Source organism: Marmota monax, unplaced genomic scaffold, assembly GCF_021218885.2.
Source record: "Marmota monax isolate L192 unplaced genomic scaffold, Marmota_monax_Labrador192_F-V1.1 WCK01_AAM20220418_F8-fsc00061, whole genome shotgun sequence".
NCBI lineage: Eukaryota > Metazoa > Chordata > Mammalia > Rodentia > Sciuridae > Marmota > Marmota monax.
In genome coordinates this window covers 13,063,663-13,084,926 of record NW_026695230.1, presented here as the reverse complement: position 1 = coordinate 13,084,926, position 21,264 = coordinate 13,063,663, and the positions used below count along the sequence as shown (strand labels likewise).

The 21,264-nt window shown below is 40.4% G+C and overlaps 1 protein-coding gene across 10 annotated transcripts in view; it reads left to right on the top strand.

The window, feature by feature from the left end:
- Tead1 (TEA domain transcription factor 1) overlaps positions 1 to 20,959 on the top strand; it is a 258,279-nt gene extending 237,320 nt beyond the window's left edge. For all 10 annotated transcript variants that reach the window (XM_058576901.1, XM_058576902.1, XM_058576904.1 and 7 more), the window contains 3 exons: positions 4,066 to 4,206; positions 8,872 to 9,024; positions 13,323 to 20,959. In XM_058576901.1, the coding sequence (XP_058432884.1) occupies positions 4,066 to 4,206; positions 8,872 to 9,024; positions 13,323 to 13,436 (408 nt within the window). In that variant the 3' untranslated portion in view covers positions 13,437 to 20,959. The remainder of the gene's footprint in view (positions 1 to 4,065; positions 4,207 to 8,871; positions 9,025 to 13,322) is intronic.
- The last annotated feature ends 305 nt before the right edge of the window (positions 20,960 to 21,264 follow it).

Here is a 21,264-nt window from a genome sequence, read left to right as displayed (position 1 = left end):
ATGGGAGTGAGCACCATGAATCCACTGATTTAAAGCTCAAAAATACCCAGAACTAAGGTATGATATTTTAGACTCATAGTCACCCTTGAAACATGGGGGTGGTTGTGACTAGAAAATAGCTCACGTCACAGACTTTGTTTCTTCATCTGTGTGCTGGTTCACTTGAAATGTAATCGAGCTGGAAAATTCTGATCCATGCATGCACTTCTTTGAATATGTGTGATGTTTAATTTTATGTAAAGAACTTAATTCTGACAACTTTAGAACTTAGTTGTCACCGTGGTTTCTGAGGGTGGGTTTTTATAATAGATAACTCTCAGATGATCTATTAATAATTCTCATCATTATAACCACAAACCATTCATTCCTAACTAAAACTATAGCAGAATTATTTGGGGAGTTCTAAGAGACTGGTTAACCAAAGGTGAGGCAGGATCTGAGCAGGTGCAGGTGATGAGGGCGTTGTTTGTCTCTAGGGAAGTTACAAACAATGGCAGAAGCATCACCAAATAAAAAGGCTCCATTTTTATTCTCACCATGTACCCGCGGTTCTAAATGATGTCATGGATAAAATAGTCCTAAAAAGACTATCCCTTCTTGGTCTAAGTCATAAATAATTGGCTAAGTAAGTGTTGAGTTTTTATTTTACATATGCATTTTTATAACACACATGCTTCCAAGGAGCACACACACCACTTGTCCATTATATTACTTATCCTTTAGTAATAGGGACACAGCATGGGATTCATTTGCAGAGTAAGTTCTTAACAATTCGAGTCAGTTGAACCTGCTTTGGATTCTGCAATCACACCATGCTCTCTTTTCCATGGGCTCAGTTAAACGTGAGCAGCCACAGCACAGTGATCATGCAGATGAAAGCGTGGAACTGGAGTTGCTTCAGTTCTCTCATTCTTCATTTCTTCATTTTTGGAGGCTTTGTGTTTAAAATTTTAAGCAGCTGAAATAGCTGTCAAAAAAAAGTTGAAAGAGCGAGATTTTCTAGCCTACCATTCCTGCTTAACATGAACTTCTTCCAGCCACATTGTTGGAGAACATCCTAAACATTCACCAGCAGAGCATGTGTTAAATTATGGTGTGTCTGTGCTGTGGAACAGTATGCAGCCCCTAGAAACTGTTTCTTTTAAAAAAAAAAAAAGTTAGTGTTAATATTTTGTATCAGTAGTGAGTACTAAGATAGTTACTTTTTAAAAAGCAAGATTTCAAAGTGTGACTACAATTACGTTATTATTTGTGCAAAAAAAAAAAAAGTACATGTGTGGACATCTGCTAAATAGTTCTAAATGGACATTTGAGAAACACTAGTTACTCCTGTCAAGGTTGACGAGTTCATAAGTAGAAATGTAACTGCACACCATTTTTACAGTTTTTCTCTACTTACTATGCACTTAATTTGACTTTTTAAAAAGTCCTGAAACTTTTTGGCCTAAATTACACCAGAGTTGTAAGAGCATAATCCTCTCTTGTGTACGCTTGCAGATGCACACATGCAGAACCTCACTAATATCCCTCCACTGCAGAATGCCAGAGCTGGAAGCAGAGCAAGGCAAGGGCCTCTCTTGAAGGCCTGCTTTAATGCATGCCACTCACAGGTGCCACGTGGGAAGCTTGAGAGCGATGTCCAGAGCACCTGTGTGCCTAGGATGCTTCCCTGGCCTTTCTGTCCTGGAGGCTGGAGCACCTGCAGCCTTGGGAAGCTTAGATGCAGATCTCAGCTTGCATCAGTTCCCACTAAGCAGCTGCTCTTCGTGGAGCCAAATGTTAAAACCTTGAACATGAAAAAAATGCACCTCTGGATATTTTATTTATTTATGGTTGATGCCCCTATAATTCCAAAGAATAAAATGTGAGAAAGTTCACTCCCTGTATGGATAGTATAAAACTGGACCAAGAGGAAGTGAAAGCAGATTAGAAATCAGTAAAAGGAGCTGTATGGGGTTGCCAGCTACTACAAGTACCTGGGACAAGGTAATTGCTGAACACTGAATTTGGCTTTGGATTCTTGGCTTGAAAAGTGAAGGGGGAAATGTAGAATGTATGCTTCTCTTTATTTGAAGTCAGAAAATAGGGAATGTTGCCTATGAGAATGAACATTTTCCTAATATTCAATTCAGAAAGGAAATCCAAATATATATATTTTTTGAACACATATACGACTTAGGTGTCCGTGGCGGTTGGAACCTACCTAAGTATTAAAATCAGCTAGTCAAAATGTGCTAAACCTCACAAAATATAAAATCCCATTTGAGTATTAAACCTGCCCACCTCTGTCTCAACAGGTCATGATACCATGTGTATGACCATCTCATTTGGGTGGCAGTCGTGTCCTCCTCTGTCTGCACTCGGTGCCTCTTGGATCTTGGCACTGCTCCCACCCCATCTGCTCCACTCCCAGGTGCCTTTGGTCTGAGGATATAAGACCCCAGCCCTCCCATTCTCTCCTTCGCTGTCTCTGTCCCACCATCCCCCCCCCCTTTCTTTTTAATTTTTTAAGTCCTTCTTTCTGGGTGTGTACCCTCCCAAGACCTTTTTCTCACGCCTAACCATGTCTTCTTTCTTTGGATCCCAGCTGCCTCAGAGGCTCAGAGCCTTGCTGACCCCTAGGGGACCTTCTCTACTGTTTATTTCCATGTCCCTCTGTATCCCTGTCAGTGGGGGCTTCTCTCTGTTATGATACCTTCCTTGCTAAATCACAAGCCCCAGGAGAGGAAGCACTAGCCCTAGCCCAGCTTTTGATCCAGGGCCTGGTGTGTAGCAGGGAGTTTGGGTGGAGGGACCCATTTCTCAGTGACTGCCTTGGTCTGTTCTTGGCTTGCTGCATCCCCACATTTGGGAAGAGGAACAGGTAGGTGCAAAAGCCAGCTCCTGGAGACCCCCAACCCCTCTTTGGGGGTACTGGGGATTGAACCCAGGGCCTTGTGTATGCAAGGCAAGCATATTACCAACTGAGCTATATCCCCAACCCTCCTGAAGGCCCTTTTATACTGCATTCATCCATTCATGAGGGCAGGATCCTAAACACCTCCCAGAAAAACCCACATTGTTGTCTTGGAGATTTAAGTACCCAACCCACAAATGTTGGGGCACACATTCAGATCACAGCAATGGCCTGAACGCTTCAGCAGCCTTCTCCAGTGCATGTTTTATCCTGCTGAGACACTATTCTCTGAAGCACAGCTCTAATCTCTTTGCTTCTTGGCACTAAAACTTTCCCTGGTCCCCATTTCCTACAGGATACAACCCACACTCCTTATTTAGCTCTCTATGACTGGGGCCCAAGTTGCATTTCCAAATTCCTCTCCCCCAGTCCCCTTAGTCTTTACACCATAGCTGTAATGAAGCACCCTTCCCTCATCTAGCTGTCTCTTAACTAAGACTTGGCTAAAAGCAATGCTTTTCATTGTCTGAGCTCTGAGTGCCTTTGACATGGTATTTGTTTTCTGTTTGCATGGTAACTAATTTATGTGCCTATCTTCCATGTTAGGTTGCGACCAAGTCCTATCTAGCATCCAGTATGAACCTCATACAGTAGGTACTTACTAACAGTGTGGTAAATGAATGGCAGTTATTTAGCATCTTTGTAAATCAGCCATTTGTAGGAACTGTTTCCCCTCCAGATGCCCTATTTCTTTTAAAGTTTCTGTTTAACATATATAACAAATGGCTAATCAGCTACAGAGTCTCCTGTTCTTTTAAATCTCTCTGAAGACTAGTGAATATGAGTCTAATTTATGTCCCACTCTCTGTACACATTTCGGAGAGTGCTAATCTTATCTTTGGTTACAAAGGCACAGTTTTATTCTGATACCGAATGCAAGAAAGCAACACAGAATGGAAACACATAGCATGGGCTTTTCAAGGAAGATGCCCAGATTAGCACCCTCCACAAAGTGACTGCTGGGCATTGGCCTTGTTTCTAGAAGATCATCTTTTCCACGTGGCTCTCCCCTGGGCTCAGTCGCTGATGGCCTTGCCTTGGCATTGCTGTCTCAATAGTGAGACTCTTGGGATGAGAGAATAACCCCGCCCCCATTTCCTTTCCTACAGGCCGACTTAAACTGCAATATCCAAGATGATGCCGGGGCTTTTTATGGTGTAACCAGCCAGTATGAGAGTTCTGAAAACATGACAGTCACCTGTTCCACCAAAGTGTGCTCCTTTGGGAAGCAAGTAGTAGAAAAAGTAGAGGTAAGTTGGTCTCTGATGACCAGAACTTCACTCAAGGGCAGCCCATTGCCTTCTTCAATCTTTCATGGGGACAGAGAGTTGTGCTGTTTTATTTTTATTTTTTTGTGGTGCTGGAGATCAAACCCAGGGCCTTGTACATGCGGACCGAGCACTCTACCAACTGAGCTATATCCCCAGCCTCAAGTTGTGCTTTTTTGATGTCTCTTCCTTTTCCTCCCACTTCTCCTCCTTTTCTCTATTACTTTGAAAGGCAAAATGATTTGGAAGTACCTGAAAACAAGTAGGAAGTCTGGTGACAGCCCTCTGTGTCTGAAGCTAGCGCTACTCACTTTGGGGTGCAGCCTCCTGGGGTCCCTGGGAATGTTGGGTTGAGCCAGGCTCTCCCAGCCCACTCCGGGTCCAAGGACACTTCCAGCATTGTGCATTAACAGTCAGGTTGGCTTTTAGCTGATTGGCATGTCTCTTATAAAATCCTGACACCTGATGCTTTTACTATTTCCACTCCCTTTATTTTAATTGCTTTTACTACATTTCATTCTATATTAGGATCAAATATATACTTACAGCTTTTATACTTCTTGCCTCCCTCCCTTTAAACAAATGTTTGTTTTATCCGGGTGATCTGTTTTGCAGTTGACTTACCTTTTGAAGTTCTCCTTTCCCAGGCCTTTCACCCTCCTCAAATTGGTCCATGTTTAGTAAATAGTTTTTATTTGCAGCAGATCTGGACCTCTCAGGTCCAGGAGCCCAATCTGGCTGACAAAGACTGTGTTGCAGGGTGAGCAAGTATGCCTTGTGGAGTCAGGATGAGAGTCAAAGGTCACTTTCACATTTTATGCTTGCTGTTAGGTAGAAATAAGAATACAAGGTACTCAGGAGGATATAGGGGAGGATTATAGATGCAACAGGTAAAGACTGGAAATCTCAATTGGGAATCCTGAGTATTAAGGCTAATTAGAGCTGTGGAAATGGAGAACTAGCCACCTGAAGGGAATAACAAGACATCAGGATGAGGATTAAGTTTGAGCAGCAGCAGCCAGTCCTGGGGCAAGTAGCAGGGAGGCATAAGCAGCAGAGCAGGGATCAGAGATCATAAACAGAATGAAGAGGCAGGGCAGGGGCTCAGCACGATGCCCGGGAAGCCCAAGGAGAGGGGAAGAAAGAGGCTGTATAATAAGACAGGACTGGGAGACCCAGAGGAAATGTAGTTACCCCTCACTGGAGGGTCTGTGTTAGGCAGTGTTAGTAAACAGCCACGCTGTGAGGGGTATTCTCTGCACGTGGGCTTCTCTGCCTGGACCGGGTGCATGTGAGAAAAGGTGAACCAGGTAGTTTATTTATTTTCCCAGTTTCAAACTATTCCTCATGGTGTCCTCAGATGGTACAGCCAAAGCTCTGCAAGTTCAGGGTTCAGGGAGAGGTTGCTTTTGATTTGCAAAATCCCAGGAATTTTCATGGAGAAGATGGTCTGAGTGTGGCAGGTATGCTTTAGAGTAAAGATCTGAATTCATTCAGAATGTATGCCCGTATTTGGTGGGAAGTAGTAAGCTTGCTTATATTTTCTTTCAAATACATAGGCATTTGTGTCTAACCAAATGTGTTCTTTTCCAGTTAAACAGATCTGTCCCCGTTAACTTGCCATATATATTGGGAGCTGCTCCTAGGCTCCATTCTAGTGTATCCACTATCTTTACCATGTGAATTTAATTACAGTGGCTCAATAGTAGGTTCTGATATTGATGAAGCAAGTCAATCTCATCATTCTTTTTCATATGTTTTCTAAGCTAGCAACTGGCTTTTCTATTTCAAAACAATGAGCACTTTTTAAACAAAAAACTTTGAGCAATTTAATTGTAATTGCACTGGATTTAGATATTTTGGAAAAGTTGGCATATTATTAATATTAAACTTTGTAATCAAGAACCTATTTCCTCCAGGCATGGTGGGGCACACCTGTAATCCCAGCAGCTCTGGAGGTGGAGGCAGGAGGATTGCAAGTTTAAAGCAAGCTTCAGCAAAAGCAAGTTGCTAAGCAACTCAGTGAGACCCTGTCTCTAAATAAAATACAAAATAGGGCTGGATGTGGCTTAGTGGTTGAGTGCCCCTGAGTTCAATCAATCACTGGTACAAAAAAAAAAAAAGACCTATTTATTTCATATTATTTCATATTTACATTTCTATCTCAATAAGGTTTTATAGCTTTATCATACTGATTTGCCATTGTTAATGTATTTCTGAAAATTATATAATTTGTCATAATTTCTGTTTCTAGATTCTAATTACTCTGACAGAAAAGCCCTTGGATATTGCAATCTATATTTAAGATCTATATGAAGATGTCTTCACTGTGGTTATCTTAAGATCTCTTAACTCTGGTGGGTTTTCCCCTAGATTCTTGGGTTTTCTGTATACATAATCTTAGTTATAGCAGAAAAACCCCTAATTTATTCTCCTCTTTGCCCATGTTTATGTCAAATTTTTTATTATTTTCTCACTTTTCATTTGCTAAAATTTCATCGAAGTTGTATCAGGCAATATTGATGTAGGCATCTTTGTATAGTTCTGATGTTAGTAGAAATAGATTTGGTGTTTTACCATTTATGATTAGGGTTACTATTGGCTTTTGTAAATGGTATTTATTACATGTGTAAGGGCTTTTAATTTCCATTTTGCTTAGGGTTTTTATTAGGAATAACTGCATTATTTTATTAAGTGCCTTTGAGCATCTCTTGCTACATGATTTTTCTCCAATTTGTTGATGTGAGTTGAGTCAGTGAGGTTTCTGGGTATGAACCTCTGCAGCATTTCCTCCTATTTGCTTTTGGATATGTTGCTAGATTTTCTTTGCTGAATATTTTACATCTCACCATATTTTTCTATACTTCTTTTTTTTTTAATATAACCTATCAAGTTTCAGTATTGAATGTATACTCATTTAATAAAAGGAATTAGTATGTGTACCTTTTTTTTCTCTAACAGAATAAATAACATTGAAAATAACTATTCTTTAAAGAGTACATAAATGTACCTTTGAAACAAATTTTTTTAAATATCTTTTGAGTTATCAGTAGACCTTTATTTTATTTATTTATATATGGTGCTGAGAATCAAACCCAGTGCTTCACACTTACAAGGCAAGTGAGCCACACCCCCAGCCTACAATTTGTTCTTTATCTTTTTAAATGATCTATTTTTAATTTACAAGTAAAAATTAAATGTATTTGTTGTACACAATGTGAAATTTTGAATTATGTGTACATTGTGGAATGGCTAAAATTGAACTAATTAGCATACGCATTACCACTCTTTTTTGGGGGGGAGGGTGAAAATGCTTAAAATACTTGGCAATCCTCAAGTGTACAATATATTGTTACTAACTAAAACATCACTGTGTGTAATCAATCTCTTGAACTTATTCCACCTATCTAAATTTGACATCCTTTGCAGTCTCTGTATCTTCTCCAAGGGTAGATATTGAAGTCACTTTCTAGTCCTGGTCATTTCCAGTCATTGATCTATTGACTTTTTCCACTTCTTTTTTGTTTGATATTAGCAATTTGAGTTTTTCTGGGAAAGTATCCCTATCCTCTAGGTCTTTGCTATGTGAAGCAGATGTGAAGAACCCTGTTGGATCTCATGGGTGCATTGTAGGGGAGGCATGCTGGGGACCAACCCGTAGGCCTTGTGCCGGCACATGTTCTTAAGCACTGAGCTGTGCTCCCAGCCCTTGTATGGCTTCTCATCTCTACTACAGTTGTGGTTTTGCCTCTTTCTTCTTTTTTTTTTCTTTAATCTCCTTTTTAAATGTGTAAAGGGCTTATTTTGTTTTGTCCTTTTAAAGAACCAATTTTTAAATTTATTCTGTCTGCATTTTAAATTTGTTTCATTGATTTGAGCTTTTATCTTTATTAATTTCCTATTCCTGGTTTCCCTTGGTTTCTTTGTGGTTTGGATTTATTTTGTGGGGTTTGTGCTTCTTTTTTAAACATGTCTTTAGTTCTGCAATTTTTTGTCTTTTAACGGTGAAGACATTATGAGGCTGCTTCATTAAGTTTCCTTCAAGCAGAGGTTAATTGTGCCCCCTAAGTTTGGATACATTTTCCTTTTCACAGCTTATAATTTCCTTTTTAATTCCTTTTTCATCCAGGGTGATCTGGAAGTGGTTTTAATTTCTGAGTACTTCCATAGGGTCTTCAAAGTGCATATATGTTAGCTCTTCCTTCCTTCCTTCCTTCCACCCATCCACATGATAAATGTGAGGTGACCAGTTTTTCCTGAAGTAGAGAAATTAACTATGAGTTGTTGGGGCTTTAAGACCTTATCACAGTAAAGAGGGGCTTCTCTGGGCTCTTTAAGAACTGTAACTTGCTGGGGGCTGCTCTCACATATCTCCAGGAAGAGAATCACTAAGCAGCTAGTTTGGGTTTTTGGTTTTTTTTTTTTTTTTTTTTTTTTCTGAAATGACCTATCAGATTCCTCTTTGAAGGTATCATCTTTCCAGTGATCTTTTTAAAAATATTTTTTAAAAGTCGACTACCTGAAGAGCATGGCACATAACAGACAATTCATGTTGAAAAAGCAAAATGCTTTTATAGACAGTAATACCTGTTTCTGGTATTTTGAGGTCAAAGTATAAAAATGCTCAAATCTTTTTTCTTTTAACAGACGGAGTATGCAAGGTTTGAGAATGGCCGATTTGTATACCGAATAAACCGCTCCCCAATGTGTGAATATATGATCAACTTCATCCACAAGCTCAAACACTTACCAGAGAAATATATGATGAACAGTGTTTTGGAAAACTTCACAATTTTATTGGTAATTCTTTTGTTTCTTCCTTCTCTAGACAGATTCTGCCACAAGGCTTGCTTGGGATAGTAAGAAAGGTGGCTGGGGAGCCACCAAGGCCCTAGCCAAGGGAACTTGACTGTTGGATGGGGCCCCAGGTGGTCAGCTAGCAGTGGAACTCACAGCTTCCATCTAGTAAAGTTGGGCCATATTTGGGCTTGAGTTATTAGAAGAGAAGGGGTCTCATCTGGGGGTTTCTAAATTTGGCAGAACTGGAATTCAGGTGGGTGTTAAAAAGTGGTGACCCTAGGTTCTCAACTCCAGCTGCACGTTAGAAAGACCTAAAGAAAATGTTTAAAATCCTGATACCCAGGCTGACCCTTGGTCCACTCATTCAGGTTCTCTGAGGGCTGGACGCAGGCATGTGTGTTTTTTGAAATTCCATGGGTAATTCCAGTGTTAGCCACAGCTGAGTCTCAGCAGCTATGTAAAATGCAAATCATAAATGAGGCAGAAGCTGAGTCCATAGGTTTGCATTTCAAACATACCTTGACTCACTTCATGAAGGATTTGCAAGGCCTTATAAGAGGTAACATATATTAAGAAAATATAAGCTCTCCTGCAAGAACTATAAAATTAGAATAAAATTACCAGGAAGGGGAAGAAAGTGTTCTTCACAAACTGAAAAAAATATGGCAAAACTTAAGGGGCAGCTAAAGGGAAAGGAAAAGATGAATGTGCTCAAGACCATGCCAGGAAACCTACCAGTCGCCCCACACAGTGCAATACAGGGGATTAAGTGATGTTTGACTTTAGGCCAACTCCTCCTGGGGGCTTCATTTGAGAACTTTGGAAAGGTTGTGAGGCATAGCATTTTATACTTAGAGAATATACATTAAGAGTTTTTTTTTTTTTTTTTTTTTTTTTTTTTTTTATATAAGGCTTTAAAATAAATACCAAAACAAAACTTGGTAGAAACAATTTCATTAAAGGGGTACCAAGATAATACTCCAGTCACACACGCAGCCCTTTGACAGCTTACTCTATTACTCTTTGTTACTAGGATTAAGAACTAGAATACTTAGAGTGGGAATTCTTTACCTGGAGTTTTGGTTCTATTTGGTCAGTGGTTCTCAATCAGTGATATACTTTCTTTGTTATTTTTAAGCTCTCTTTCCTAAACCTGCACCCCATTCCAAATCCTGATTTATACTTTTTCCCTGTGTCCATAGTGTAAATATACCCCCCCTGAGCAATTTCAAGCTACCAATTGTTGTCTAGCTCATGAAATTTCTTACTATTAACTATAACATTCAAAGCCAGTAGAATCCAGCTCCCATGTACCACGGTTGCAAAGAAAAAACAATCGGTTTTTAAAATTAAAGCCCTTCACATATTAAAAAGTTTATCACGTATGAAAGAGTAAAGGGTTTATCCAGGACACTCTTTATAATCTGAGGCCTGGGCCCCACTCCAGATGAATCCCTGAGGTGGGGCCCAGCATCATGTCTTTTTGTTTAATTGTAAAGCTTTCCAGGCAGTTGAAGTGAGCAACTAGGACTGAAAGCCACTGCTATAAGCAGACTGGCAAATGAGTTTCAGAGTTCACGGGGATGAGACTGGCATGCAACCGGCAAACAGTTTTGCATGTAAGTGTCATATATTTTAGGGAGAGAACTTAGTGGATTCTCAGATATTCCTACATGCCTCTACACTTCAGAAGCCAGCAATCAGGAAAAAGAATTTGGAATACCTGTTCATAGTAGCTATTCATTAGTATCTTTTCCTCTAGAGGTCTTTTGAAGAAAACTGAGTGGTTCTAGTGTGGGCGCTGGCAGGGAGCAGGTACTTGTCAGAGATTTTTCTCTACTATTTAAAGAACAGGCACAGCAGCTTAGCATTCACGTGAGCAAGCTAGAATCCTGCTGTGGACTTCATAAACAGTTTCAGTTTTAGTTCTTGGTCAGAACTCTGAGTGGACGGCCACCATTTCTTGGAGGGCATCTTAGCTGATGCTTAAAAACCAGCCTTGTCTGTTTCTGTACATTAAGGAAGATGTTATTCCCAGGTCCTGACTTTCTACCTCACAGTGCACAGTGGGATAAAATGGCCAGGAAAGGTCCGAGTGCCTATTTCCCACAGAGCCCAGGTAATCATCAGGAGTGCTTTCTCAGGACATGTGGCTTGAACCAGCATGGCTGTCCAGGAAACTCAGGTTCGATTAATAACTTCACAATGTGTCACTAAACAGTTAGACATTCCTTTGATATGAGGAATTGGTAACTACCAATAAGAATCTGCTGGAAATATCATAGCCTTAGAAAAACTGCAGTTAAGCCAGCACTCCTGGATTATGAAAGTCATGTCATCTAACTGATGAACAGGAGAAATTACGCTTTCCAGCTCTTCCTCAGGGACAGGCCATTATAAAATCTCCAACTGGACAAAGTTGGAGGGACCTTACTGGGTATTTTAGATACAATCCTTGTGTCATCAAGGCCAATTCCCAACCATGCTGGCTGATGGAATGGGTTATCTGATTGCATCAAGTTGATTCAGAAGTTGAGCTGACCTGGTTCAAGAGGATGGAGAAGCCTTCCTGAGGGAAAAGGAATTGAATAGGCCACCTTGAACAAGTTGAACCTTGAGTAGATTAACCCCTCAGCTCCTTCTCCAAGGGGAATAGTAATACCACTCACTCATAGAGTTGTTGGAATGTCATATGCAACAATCTTTAGAAAGCATTTAATGCTTGAGTAGATGTAGAGAAGGCAATCAGTATGTGTTGGCTACTGTGTAAATTTCCATTCATTCAGCAAATATTTATTAAATGACCATGTGTGTTGTGCACTGAGCTAGTTACTGGGAAACATGGTCCCTGATCTTCAGGAATTTATAATCCACTGAATGAGATGGATATTTAAAGAAAAAAAAAATCACACAATTCTTTAGGGAAAATCAGAAGCATTATGAGACTTTAATCAGGGCATATTAATTTGAATGCCTCTAGGAAGCAAATACAGGAAGCAGCCTGGCACATAGGAGGAAAATAGGTCTAGGATGGGCCAGACAGGCTCTTGAATCTAGAATGTTTTCAAATACCAAAGTAATAGGAGAGGGCTGAGGCTGTAGCTCAGTGGTAGAGCACTTGCCTCATATGCATGAGGCCCTGGGTTCAATCTTCAGCACCACATAAAAATAAATAAAATAAAGATATTGTATCCATCTACAACTAAAACAATATTAAAAAAAAAAAAAAAAGAAAGTAACAGGAGAGTAATTGAAGTGGCTTGAGTAGGGAAGTATAGTTGGATTTGCATGTGGAAACTTCCTCTGAGGATGGTGTGGGGACTGCAACTGAGTGAGGAGAGAAGGTAACAATGACTTGGGCCAGAAGCTGTGGCCATGGAGTGAGGAAGGAGATGGCTTCAAGAGCCATAACTGAAGAAGTAATAGATGGTGCTTCAGCATTACATGTTGAAAGGTAAAGCCTGTGCCCACGGAAAGATTGTCACTGGACATGATTCCACCTGTACCTTGTCCTTTATATGGCAAATATTTTGCTGAGTCTAGGCTCTGCTGGTGAATACAGTGATGAGCAAGGCACCCACAGAGCTCCTGCCTGTCACTGGCTATTGTGAAACAAAATGTAGCATGAATTTAAGAATAAGGTAGGAGAAAGAATACATTTTAAATGTTTTCATCACAAAGAAGTATGTGAGGTGATGAATATGTTAATTAGTCAGTTAATCAATGTATACATGTACCATGACATCACCTATTATTTGACACTTAAAAATATAATTAAAATAGGGCTGGGGATGAAGCTCAGTGGTAGAGCACCTGCTAGTATTCATGAGACCCTGGGTTTGATCCCCTTACGGGGCAGGGGTTGGGGGGGAATAGCTGTGTGTGTGTGTGTGTGTACACAATAAAAATAATAAAGTAGGACACAATTGCTTAGGATAAATAGTTATACAGTGGGACAGAATTATAGAAAATTCCCTTAATTATTTTAGAAATCAGGCTTCAGAAAATACCCAAACACATAAACCATACTGATTCTTTTGCTCTCTTCTTGAACTTAGAAAATAGATGAGAGACCATCTATAAGGTCTTTCTTGCTTATGGCATCCTGCTTGGATGGGATTCAAGTTCTCGGAATATGTGTTAGATGGTGCAGAGGGAGGCCGACTGGATTCCTAACCCACTGATCTGACTTAAGACTGCTCTTCTCTAATTCAGTCATGGTCCTGGGACACAGCGGGAGTGTGCCTTCCTCCATGAGGTGCCATATATATGTACCTTTTCTTTTCTTTTTTAAACAGGTGGTAACAAACAGGGATACACAAGAAACTCTCCTCTGCATGGCCTGTGTATTTGAAGTTTCAAATAGTGAACATGGAGCACAACACCATATTTACAGGCTTGTAAAGGACTGAACATGATTATTTATATATATAGATATCTGTATATACACACACCTATGTGCACACACACACTCTCCATTATTGAACGACTGACTGTAAACCTCACCACGTGGGTGGTGTCCTGGCCCCGAGGTCACCCCAACTTTTCTAAATCCTGTTTGAGTGAAGTCATTTTTTCATGTGTTCATACTATCATTGTAGCTGTGAAGTTCTGGTACAGTTGTAAAGAGAAATCGAGTTGTTTCTATGTGTTCTTCAGATCTGCAGCCCATAATTCCTCGGGAAAGGAAAACCTAAACAACCCAGGTCTCTCTCTGCAGAGACCTGTTTCTTATTGTGGTAGAAAATATTAAGACAGAGCATTGCCCATGGGACATTTACTGCCTTTACACAAATGTATTTAGTTCTCTCTCTTTTTTTTTTTTTCCAACATGCAATTCTTGTTTTAAGATACAAGTAAAATTAATCTTTAAATATAAATGTAAATTAGTACACAAAACTAAGAATCTTTAGACTTATCTTTGTAACTAATTAGGGTGGAAGTTATAAAAAGAATGTAATTCACTAAATTATTTTTTAAATGAAACCTTTCTTTCTTTTTGAAACCAAATGTTAAACTATAGCCTTAAGAAATGCTTGGTAGAAATATCCTAATGAGACAAATTTGTACTTCTTTCCTCAAGGTTAAAACTAATCTTCTAATCCATTAAACTCTTGAACAGGTATTACAGAGGAAGAAAACTTCACCCCTTATCCTTAACATATATAGTATATTTAAAAATGTAAAATTGTATTGTACTAATGTGATGGTTGATTATTTAATGAAAAAAGATGGCTCTTTTTGCAATAAGTAGATAAATACTGAAAAATCTAAACTTACAATGTTTATAGTCTTGTGTGTGCAGTTATATTTTATATGGACAACCAAATTTTTTATTAAGAGTAAACATCTGAACCATTGAAATTTAATAGCAAAATTTTAAAATTGGCATGAATACTGCACTGTGAGCTGCAAAGTATAGAGAATCCTGTGGCTGGGAGAAAATTTCAACAACCAAACAAGTAAAAGGCTCATCAGGTTTAGCAACTTTGCTCCCCAGAAAATTGTAAGCATCCCTACCAGCCTGTGGATAAATTCTTTATTTCTGGTGACCCAATATGCGTAGGAACCTGAGGTGACTATATGTGTATGAATGCCATCGCATATGTACACATATACAGACATGGTTATTCAACATTTGTAACATCTGTTTAGTGTTGCTCAGTTTGCTAGGTGCTGATACCTATGTGTATCTCAGTCTGCATCTATACTTAGATACGTTCTCTCTAAGGATATTCATTTTCTAGACATCTCTCAGTAAGATGCAATGGCCCTTGTAAGACCTAGGTTTAAGAGGCCTAATGTTCTCTCTCTCTCTCTCTCTCTCTCTCTCTCTCTCTCTCTCTCTCTCTCTCTCTCCTTTTCAAACAGGCTCCTTCAGGAGGTTCTCTCTTTGGGAGAGATTCAACTTTCCAATTCACATATTCCAAAGCATTTCCCAGGCAGAGTTGGTTCCTTGTGGCTGCGTGTCTTGGGTTATTTTCATAAGTGCTTCACTGGGGAGAGAAAAGGGGCTACCCCTCGACTTTCTAGAGGAAAATGATGATCTTATAACCATCAGGAATATGTGAACACAGTAGAACATAAAATAAGTTTTGTAAGGTGCAAAACATCACCAACACTAGAACATAGTTTACCACATCCAAGTTTACCACATCTGACACACCCACTTCCTTACCCCGCCATGTGCTCGGACTGTGCTTGTACATTGTCTCATATCTTGTGGTCATGAGTATAAGGGTTTGCCTTGGCTTATGATGAAAGGAAAACACTAGACTAACCCTGATGTCTCTCAAACACATCACTGGTCACTGGGAAGACCAGAGAACATGCAAAACTTTCCCACTTGGAATGCACATCCTTGCATAAACCAGTAGGGTGGTGCTCATCTTCCCTCCATAGTAAGGCCTGCCTTTGTTCCCTGGTTCCAAGCCAGCCTCTGAGGAATTGCCCTAGTTTTCTGCTCTTCTGTCCGGTCTTCAGCCCAAGCACTTACGCATCTTTCATGGTCATAATATTCATAATGGCTTCTGTCAGGCACCCCTCTTAGGAAAGTTACTTTGGCTCCCATTTCTTGCATTTTTCCTCAAGGGAACTCCCCATACACATACACCCCCCACCCCCAGAACAAGGACTATATGAGTAGGTGCAAATGACCTCATGTGGTTTTAGAGCCAGGCCAGCCCAGAACTTCAGGGGCAGAGATGTCTGGGTTTTTTTTCCCACATGAAAGTGCACTTCTAATGTGCTACCAGAGGGACTCTTGGGATTCACTTTCAAAGCACAAAAATTCTAGAACCCAAGAAGACCAGCTACAGGATGAGCGCTACTAGCTGCAGAGAAGGCCACAGCTGGCCAGGTGTCTTCACAGGGTCAGGCTAGGTCCTCTTCTGCCTGGGTTCCCACATCTTTCTCTGAATGTCCTTGGAGTTTAATTTGGGGGGTTTACCTAAATAACCTTGAGAATGACTCTTGATTTAAATATGCATTTAAAACAGCTATAAGATTTTTTTTAATTTTCCACTAAAGCTTTCATCAGGACAGATATTTTCCTTGTCTTAACTACTGGTCCAGTTACTCCAAACCCTTGGGCTTGCTTGCTTAGTCTCTACCAAATTAACCCTTTGGGTGAAACTTGTGTCGTTATACCTAATCCAAGTCTCTGATGCTTCCTATATGGTTCTTCCTTCTGTCTGTGTTTTAAGTTTCCTAAACCATAATGAAGCCTTTGCAAAGTCAGTCCTCACCTCTCTCCCAGGTGCTCTCCCCTGGTGACCTCCAGAACCAGGTTTGCCTGAGACGCAGTGTGCTTTCACTTCGGAGCTCAGAGGCCAACTTTGCCTAGGGAGGAGCTGAAGTACAGGGCTCTGTTCTGTTGGCATTCATTTCTACCATCCTTAGATGCCTATGCTAAAACCAGAGTCACTTCAAGACATGTCCCTGGCCAGAATCTCTGGCATGTCCAGGCTACCTGAGCTCAGCCTTGATGCTGTGGACATCTTGGACCAGATCATTCTTTGTTGTGTGGGGCTGTCCTGGGCATTATCAGAGGTTTACTAGTGATCTGGCCTCTACTTAGTAGCACCACTTTGCACAGTTGTCACAAGTCAGTGTCCCCTAGACATTGCCAGTGTCCCCTAGGGTACACAGTCATCCCTCATCAAGAACAACTGTCCTGTATCTTACAGGCCACATCTCTATATTGGTAATGGTTTCTCCTTGCATTTCACCTGTAGGATCTTCTCTCCTGGGAGCCTTTATCAGATCTTCAAGAGGCAGGTGGGAATATGTTGATCAAGTGACATTATGTCCATGTTTCTTCCTGCTCTAAAACTTCTCTGATTTGACCTTCAGCCCTTAGTTACCAGAGGCTTTGAAAAAAAAAAAAAAAATCCCAGCAGTTTTTGTTATTTCTCATAAGTTCTTGGGTCTCCTCATCAAACCTTTAATCCTTCTGGTTTATTTCCTCCGGCTGCTTCTACTTTCTGCCTTATAGTCAGTGCTGTTTGTAGAACTTATTGAAACCTCTCAAACATTTTTTTTTTTCATCTTTGGGGATGGATTGGAGAAGAATCCATTCCAGAAGGGGACTTGCAGAGTTTTTCTTTCTTGAGCTAAGAGAGAGCACAACATACTACTTCCCTGCATTTTTTGAATGAAGAGGTTGAGGCCAGAGGAGAGATGAGATGACTTGCCTAAAGTCACCCAGCTGCCTCGTGACCAAGTAAGGCTGAGGGACTTCTAGGGCGCTTGCCTCTTTAATCCTTGGCCTCTTCCACACGAGGCCATTCTTTGGTGCTCTATGCTTACATGATCCCTAAGAATATTTGGTCAGGGTTGGTTCAGAAGAGAGGGGAGAGTCAGAATCCCCTGTGCAGAAGCACCATGTTACCCATGCTGCTTCTCCTGGGGTAGTGCTGCGCCTTACCGAGGCTGTCTGAGCAACCAGCACAGGTAGGAAAGCTGATGAGCCTTTTCGCCTCCTTTGAGGACAATGCACCTGCCACAGGCTCTCAGTCAAATTTTTATTTCCTAAGCATCCCAGCAGCAAAGTCCTGCCCTCAGACCAGCCAAATAAAAAAACAGTCCCCTATTCTGAACACTTGGTGTTTGAAAGTCCCCAGGTGACTTTTAAACCCAAGTCTTCATTAGATTTCAATACAGTGGTGGCTTTAGCCATTGTTTTTGTACAACCGTCAATTATTTAAATCACACGACAGTCAATTTTACAAACCAGGTACATATTATTTGTATAATTTTGTATATGCTCTGGTATACTACACCTGTCCCAACGAAGAGTAGAGCTGATTGTTTGTTGGTGTTCACACCTGTGACATTAGGGGGACATCTGCATTGCTGATTTCTCTATGTTGATGTTTCTGTGGCAAATCCCTGCACGTGTCATTTCTGAAAAGCCTTAAATCTTGGAGACGTTGCGTGTCGGGTCTGTAGTGCAAAAGGCTGCCTCGGAACCGTGAGCCCTTTTGTAAGCTGGAAGCATTTCTCTTACTACTGTTACTTTTTTAGGAAGTTTTCAATTCAGAGCTGCCAAAGCGTTCCAGTAAGCAGTGCCTTAGCAATACCTTAGTCGTACCGCCAGCCTTTTCTCGCGCCTAGACTCCCTGTCCACTTACCAATTGGCCCAGTATTTGAAACAGGACAAGCAAAAATTGTTTTCGTTTTGTTTTTGAAGCCCACCATTTTTCTTCAGTTGGGTAGGAAACTGACGACTTGGCCTGAAATCTGAAACCGGAATCCAAGTCGGTTCTTTGACCACTGCTCTCAAATGTATATACCAAAACAGAAGGTTGCAACTTTGTAGTTTACTATGAAAAGCAAATTGTACTTTTATTGTTGCCTTTTAAATTCATGACCAAATACTTAGCTATTTGTGAATCTTCTGCACTCCAGCATGAAAGTGCCTTTGGTTTGAGATTTCCAGCTTAGAAAAGGGCTGCCATAATAACGATAATTTGTAGAGAGACCAAAAATATTTTGAGATCACCGTAATGCCTTTGGTTTACCGGGATGAGTAACCAACCACAGGCCTCTGTTCACAAGAGCACCACGTGGTCGCCGCCTGCCTGCCAGTGGGGGCCCCACCACCACCCGCCATAGCACACCGCTGCAGGAGCGACCCAGAAACTGTTGTGTTTGTGTGTGCCGATGGCCCAGCGTGCCGTTTCCACCCGTCACCCAGCCCTGCGTCCAGATGAAGGAATTTCCGCACAAACAACAGAATCTTGGCCGGTGGACAGATATTACAGCTTTTGCCTTCTCCGTGTGTTCGTGTTCAGTCTCCGTGGAGACTCCTTTCCATTCAAATGACAGTGCGCACTTATCTGGTTTACACAATGACACCATTTCGAAAGTTGGAAGCCTCAAACTGAGATGACAGTGCAGAACAAAAATGTGTTAGGGTCATTACAATTGAAGTGTTCTTCTTAGGGCAAAAGTGTTGCCTCTGAGTGTTGTGTATGGATGTGCTATGAGAAACTTCCAAAGAGCACCATTCACAATTTGGCATTTTCAAAGAATGTTCCAGCCCTCAAAGGGGGCAACTCCTTAAAAGTCTGTTTCGGCTTATATCAAAACCTTGTGTAACATGGGAAAACTGATAGAGGTGAGGTTAAAAAAAAAAAAAAGGAAAAGGAAAAACAAAACACCAGCCAAAAAGAAGCCAGGAAAAAAAAAAAATCAGTTTTTTTATTTGCTAATATAGATGTAAAAATAACAGACAACTTTGAAAGCCTCTTAATACATATGTTCCATCTGTCTCTATCTGGTGTCTTTAAGAAGAGCCTCTCTGAACTGATGTTTCAGGAGTGGTTTTTATCCTTCAATCCACCCCAAGTTGTGAGTATATATTTATAAAATTTCTGTGTTTAAAAAAAAAAAAAAAAACACTAGCAAATGAAAAGGAAATTTATACAAGTTACAGTCAGCTGCTCAAATTCTCTGCTCCTCCCTGTCAGGACTATAGGACAACTTGGAAGGAATTAGTCAAATGTGTGTTTTCCTGCTTTGCTTTTCAGCTGTTACTGTGTTTCCTTTGAGAATAGTTTTCTCCTAAACTCTTGGCTTTTGTCATTCAGATTGAAGGTTTTATGTTTAAAAGTTGACTACATTGCAGAGGGTAGTTTCACTGAAGTCATGCACCATTAAGTAAGATGAAATATTTGTATTTATTGCCCCACTTCCTAAGCTGTAACTGTTTACTCTGTGAATTTGTATCAAGTCACGCTGCGTCCTTTCCAGTTTAGAGACAGCATTTCCACTCCCTCTCTTCATCATCAGATAGGGTAGATTCCGTTAGATTCCACCTCTCTCGGGTTGACTCTGTCTGCCTTCCACAAGGAGATTGATTCTGCTTCCCCTTTCTCTAAGAGAGGTGGACAGAATACAGATGTCAATTAATTGGAAACCAATCCAATTGGGTTTCTTTTTCCTTTTTTTTTTTTTTTTTTTTGGCATTGTTTTCTGTGATTAGTTTCACTGTGTAAATTAGATATTAACTGCACTTCTTTCAAAAAAGATGTACATCTCCCTGTTACCTCCTTGAAATATTTACTTCTGTAGGCCTTTTTCAATAGGCTTCATGACTGCAAACAAGGAAAAAAAAAAAAAGTAAAAACAGTACGTGCCTGAAAAATGACAAAAAAAAATTTTTTTGTAACATTTAAAAAAGAAACCTGAATAGCCTTTACTTCTTTAATATGCTCAAATTTTATGTAAATTGGTTTTTGCCACGTGTGTTTGTTCACATTCTAAACGACTTAATGGATTCTCACAGTCTGTGTCTTCGTGTCTCGTGTGTAGGATGGGCTTGTGATGTAAGCGTTTCATCTGGTCAGTGGTTCCTTTGATATTGTACTGCTGTTGGGACTGGGCTGGGGAACCTGCCTCTGGGTAACTGGGTTCCTCTTGGGTAGATTGGAGAGGTTGGGGGTGGGGGCGGCAAATTCACACACATTTTCTCAACCTATTTGCAGAAATTTTCAAAAGGCATTTGGTTAAGCCTCTGGGCAGTACAGTATTCTTGTATTCGTTAACGTTTGTGTTTAGGTACTGGTACCTTTTTGTTTAAAAATGTTCTAAGTGTTGGCTTTAAAGTGAATTTATCTTTAGTATGATAGTTATATGAAAATTATAGGGTTGTGTGCAGAGAATTTTTTTATAAAGTGCTTTGTAAAAAAAAATGTATTCTAGCTTTCGCGGTACATATGTGTGATAACTTTAATATCCATGACAGTCAAGTGCAATTATTTCATCACTCTAAAAATGCTATTTTTGTGTCAGTTCCTGCAGGTGTTTTCATGTCTTTGCAAAGTGACACATTTTGATGCCTTCTTGATAAAGTGGTAGACATTTTGTAGCTTTCTAGAAACTTTGTATTCATACGGTATCAATGAAAAATAAAGAAAATGAAAGTGTGGGTCACCTTTCTTATCTGCAGAAGTGTGTGTTGTTGAGAATGAAATGTGCGCTGTGTGTTGTGGGGAATTATATGAAAGAGAGAGCAAAGTAACCAGGCTCAGTGGTGTGCATGCTTGTAATACCAGCAACTTGGGAGGTTGAAGCAGGAGGATCACAAGTTCAAGGCCAGCCTCAGCAACTTAGCGAGACCTGGTCTCAAAAATTAAAAAGGACTGGAGATGTAGCTCAGGGGTAAAGTGCCCCTGGGTTTAATTCCCCCTATCTCTGTCCCACCCTCAAATAAATAAAACAGAAAAGGAGGTT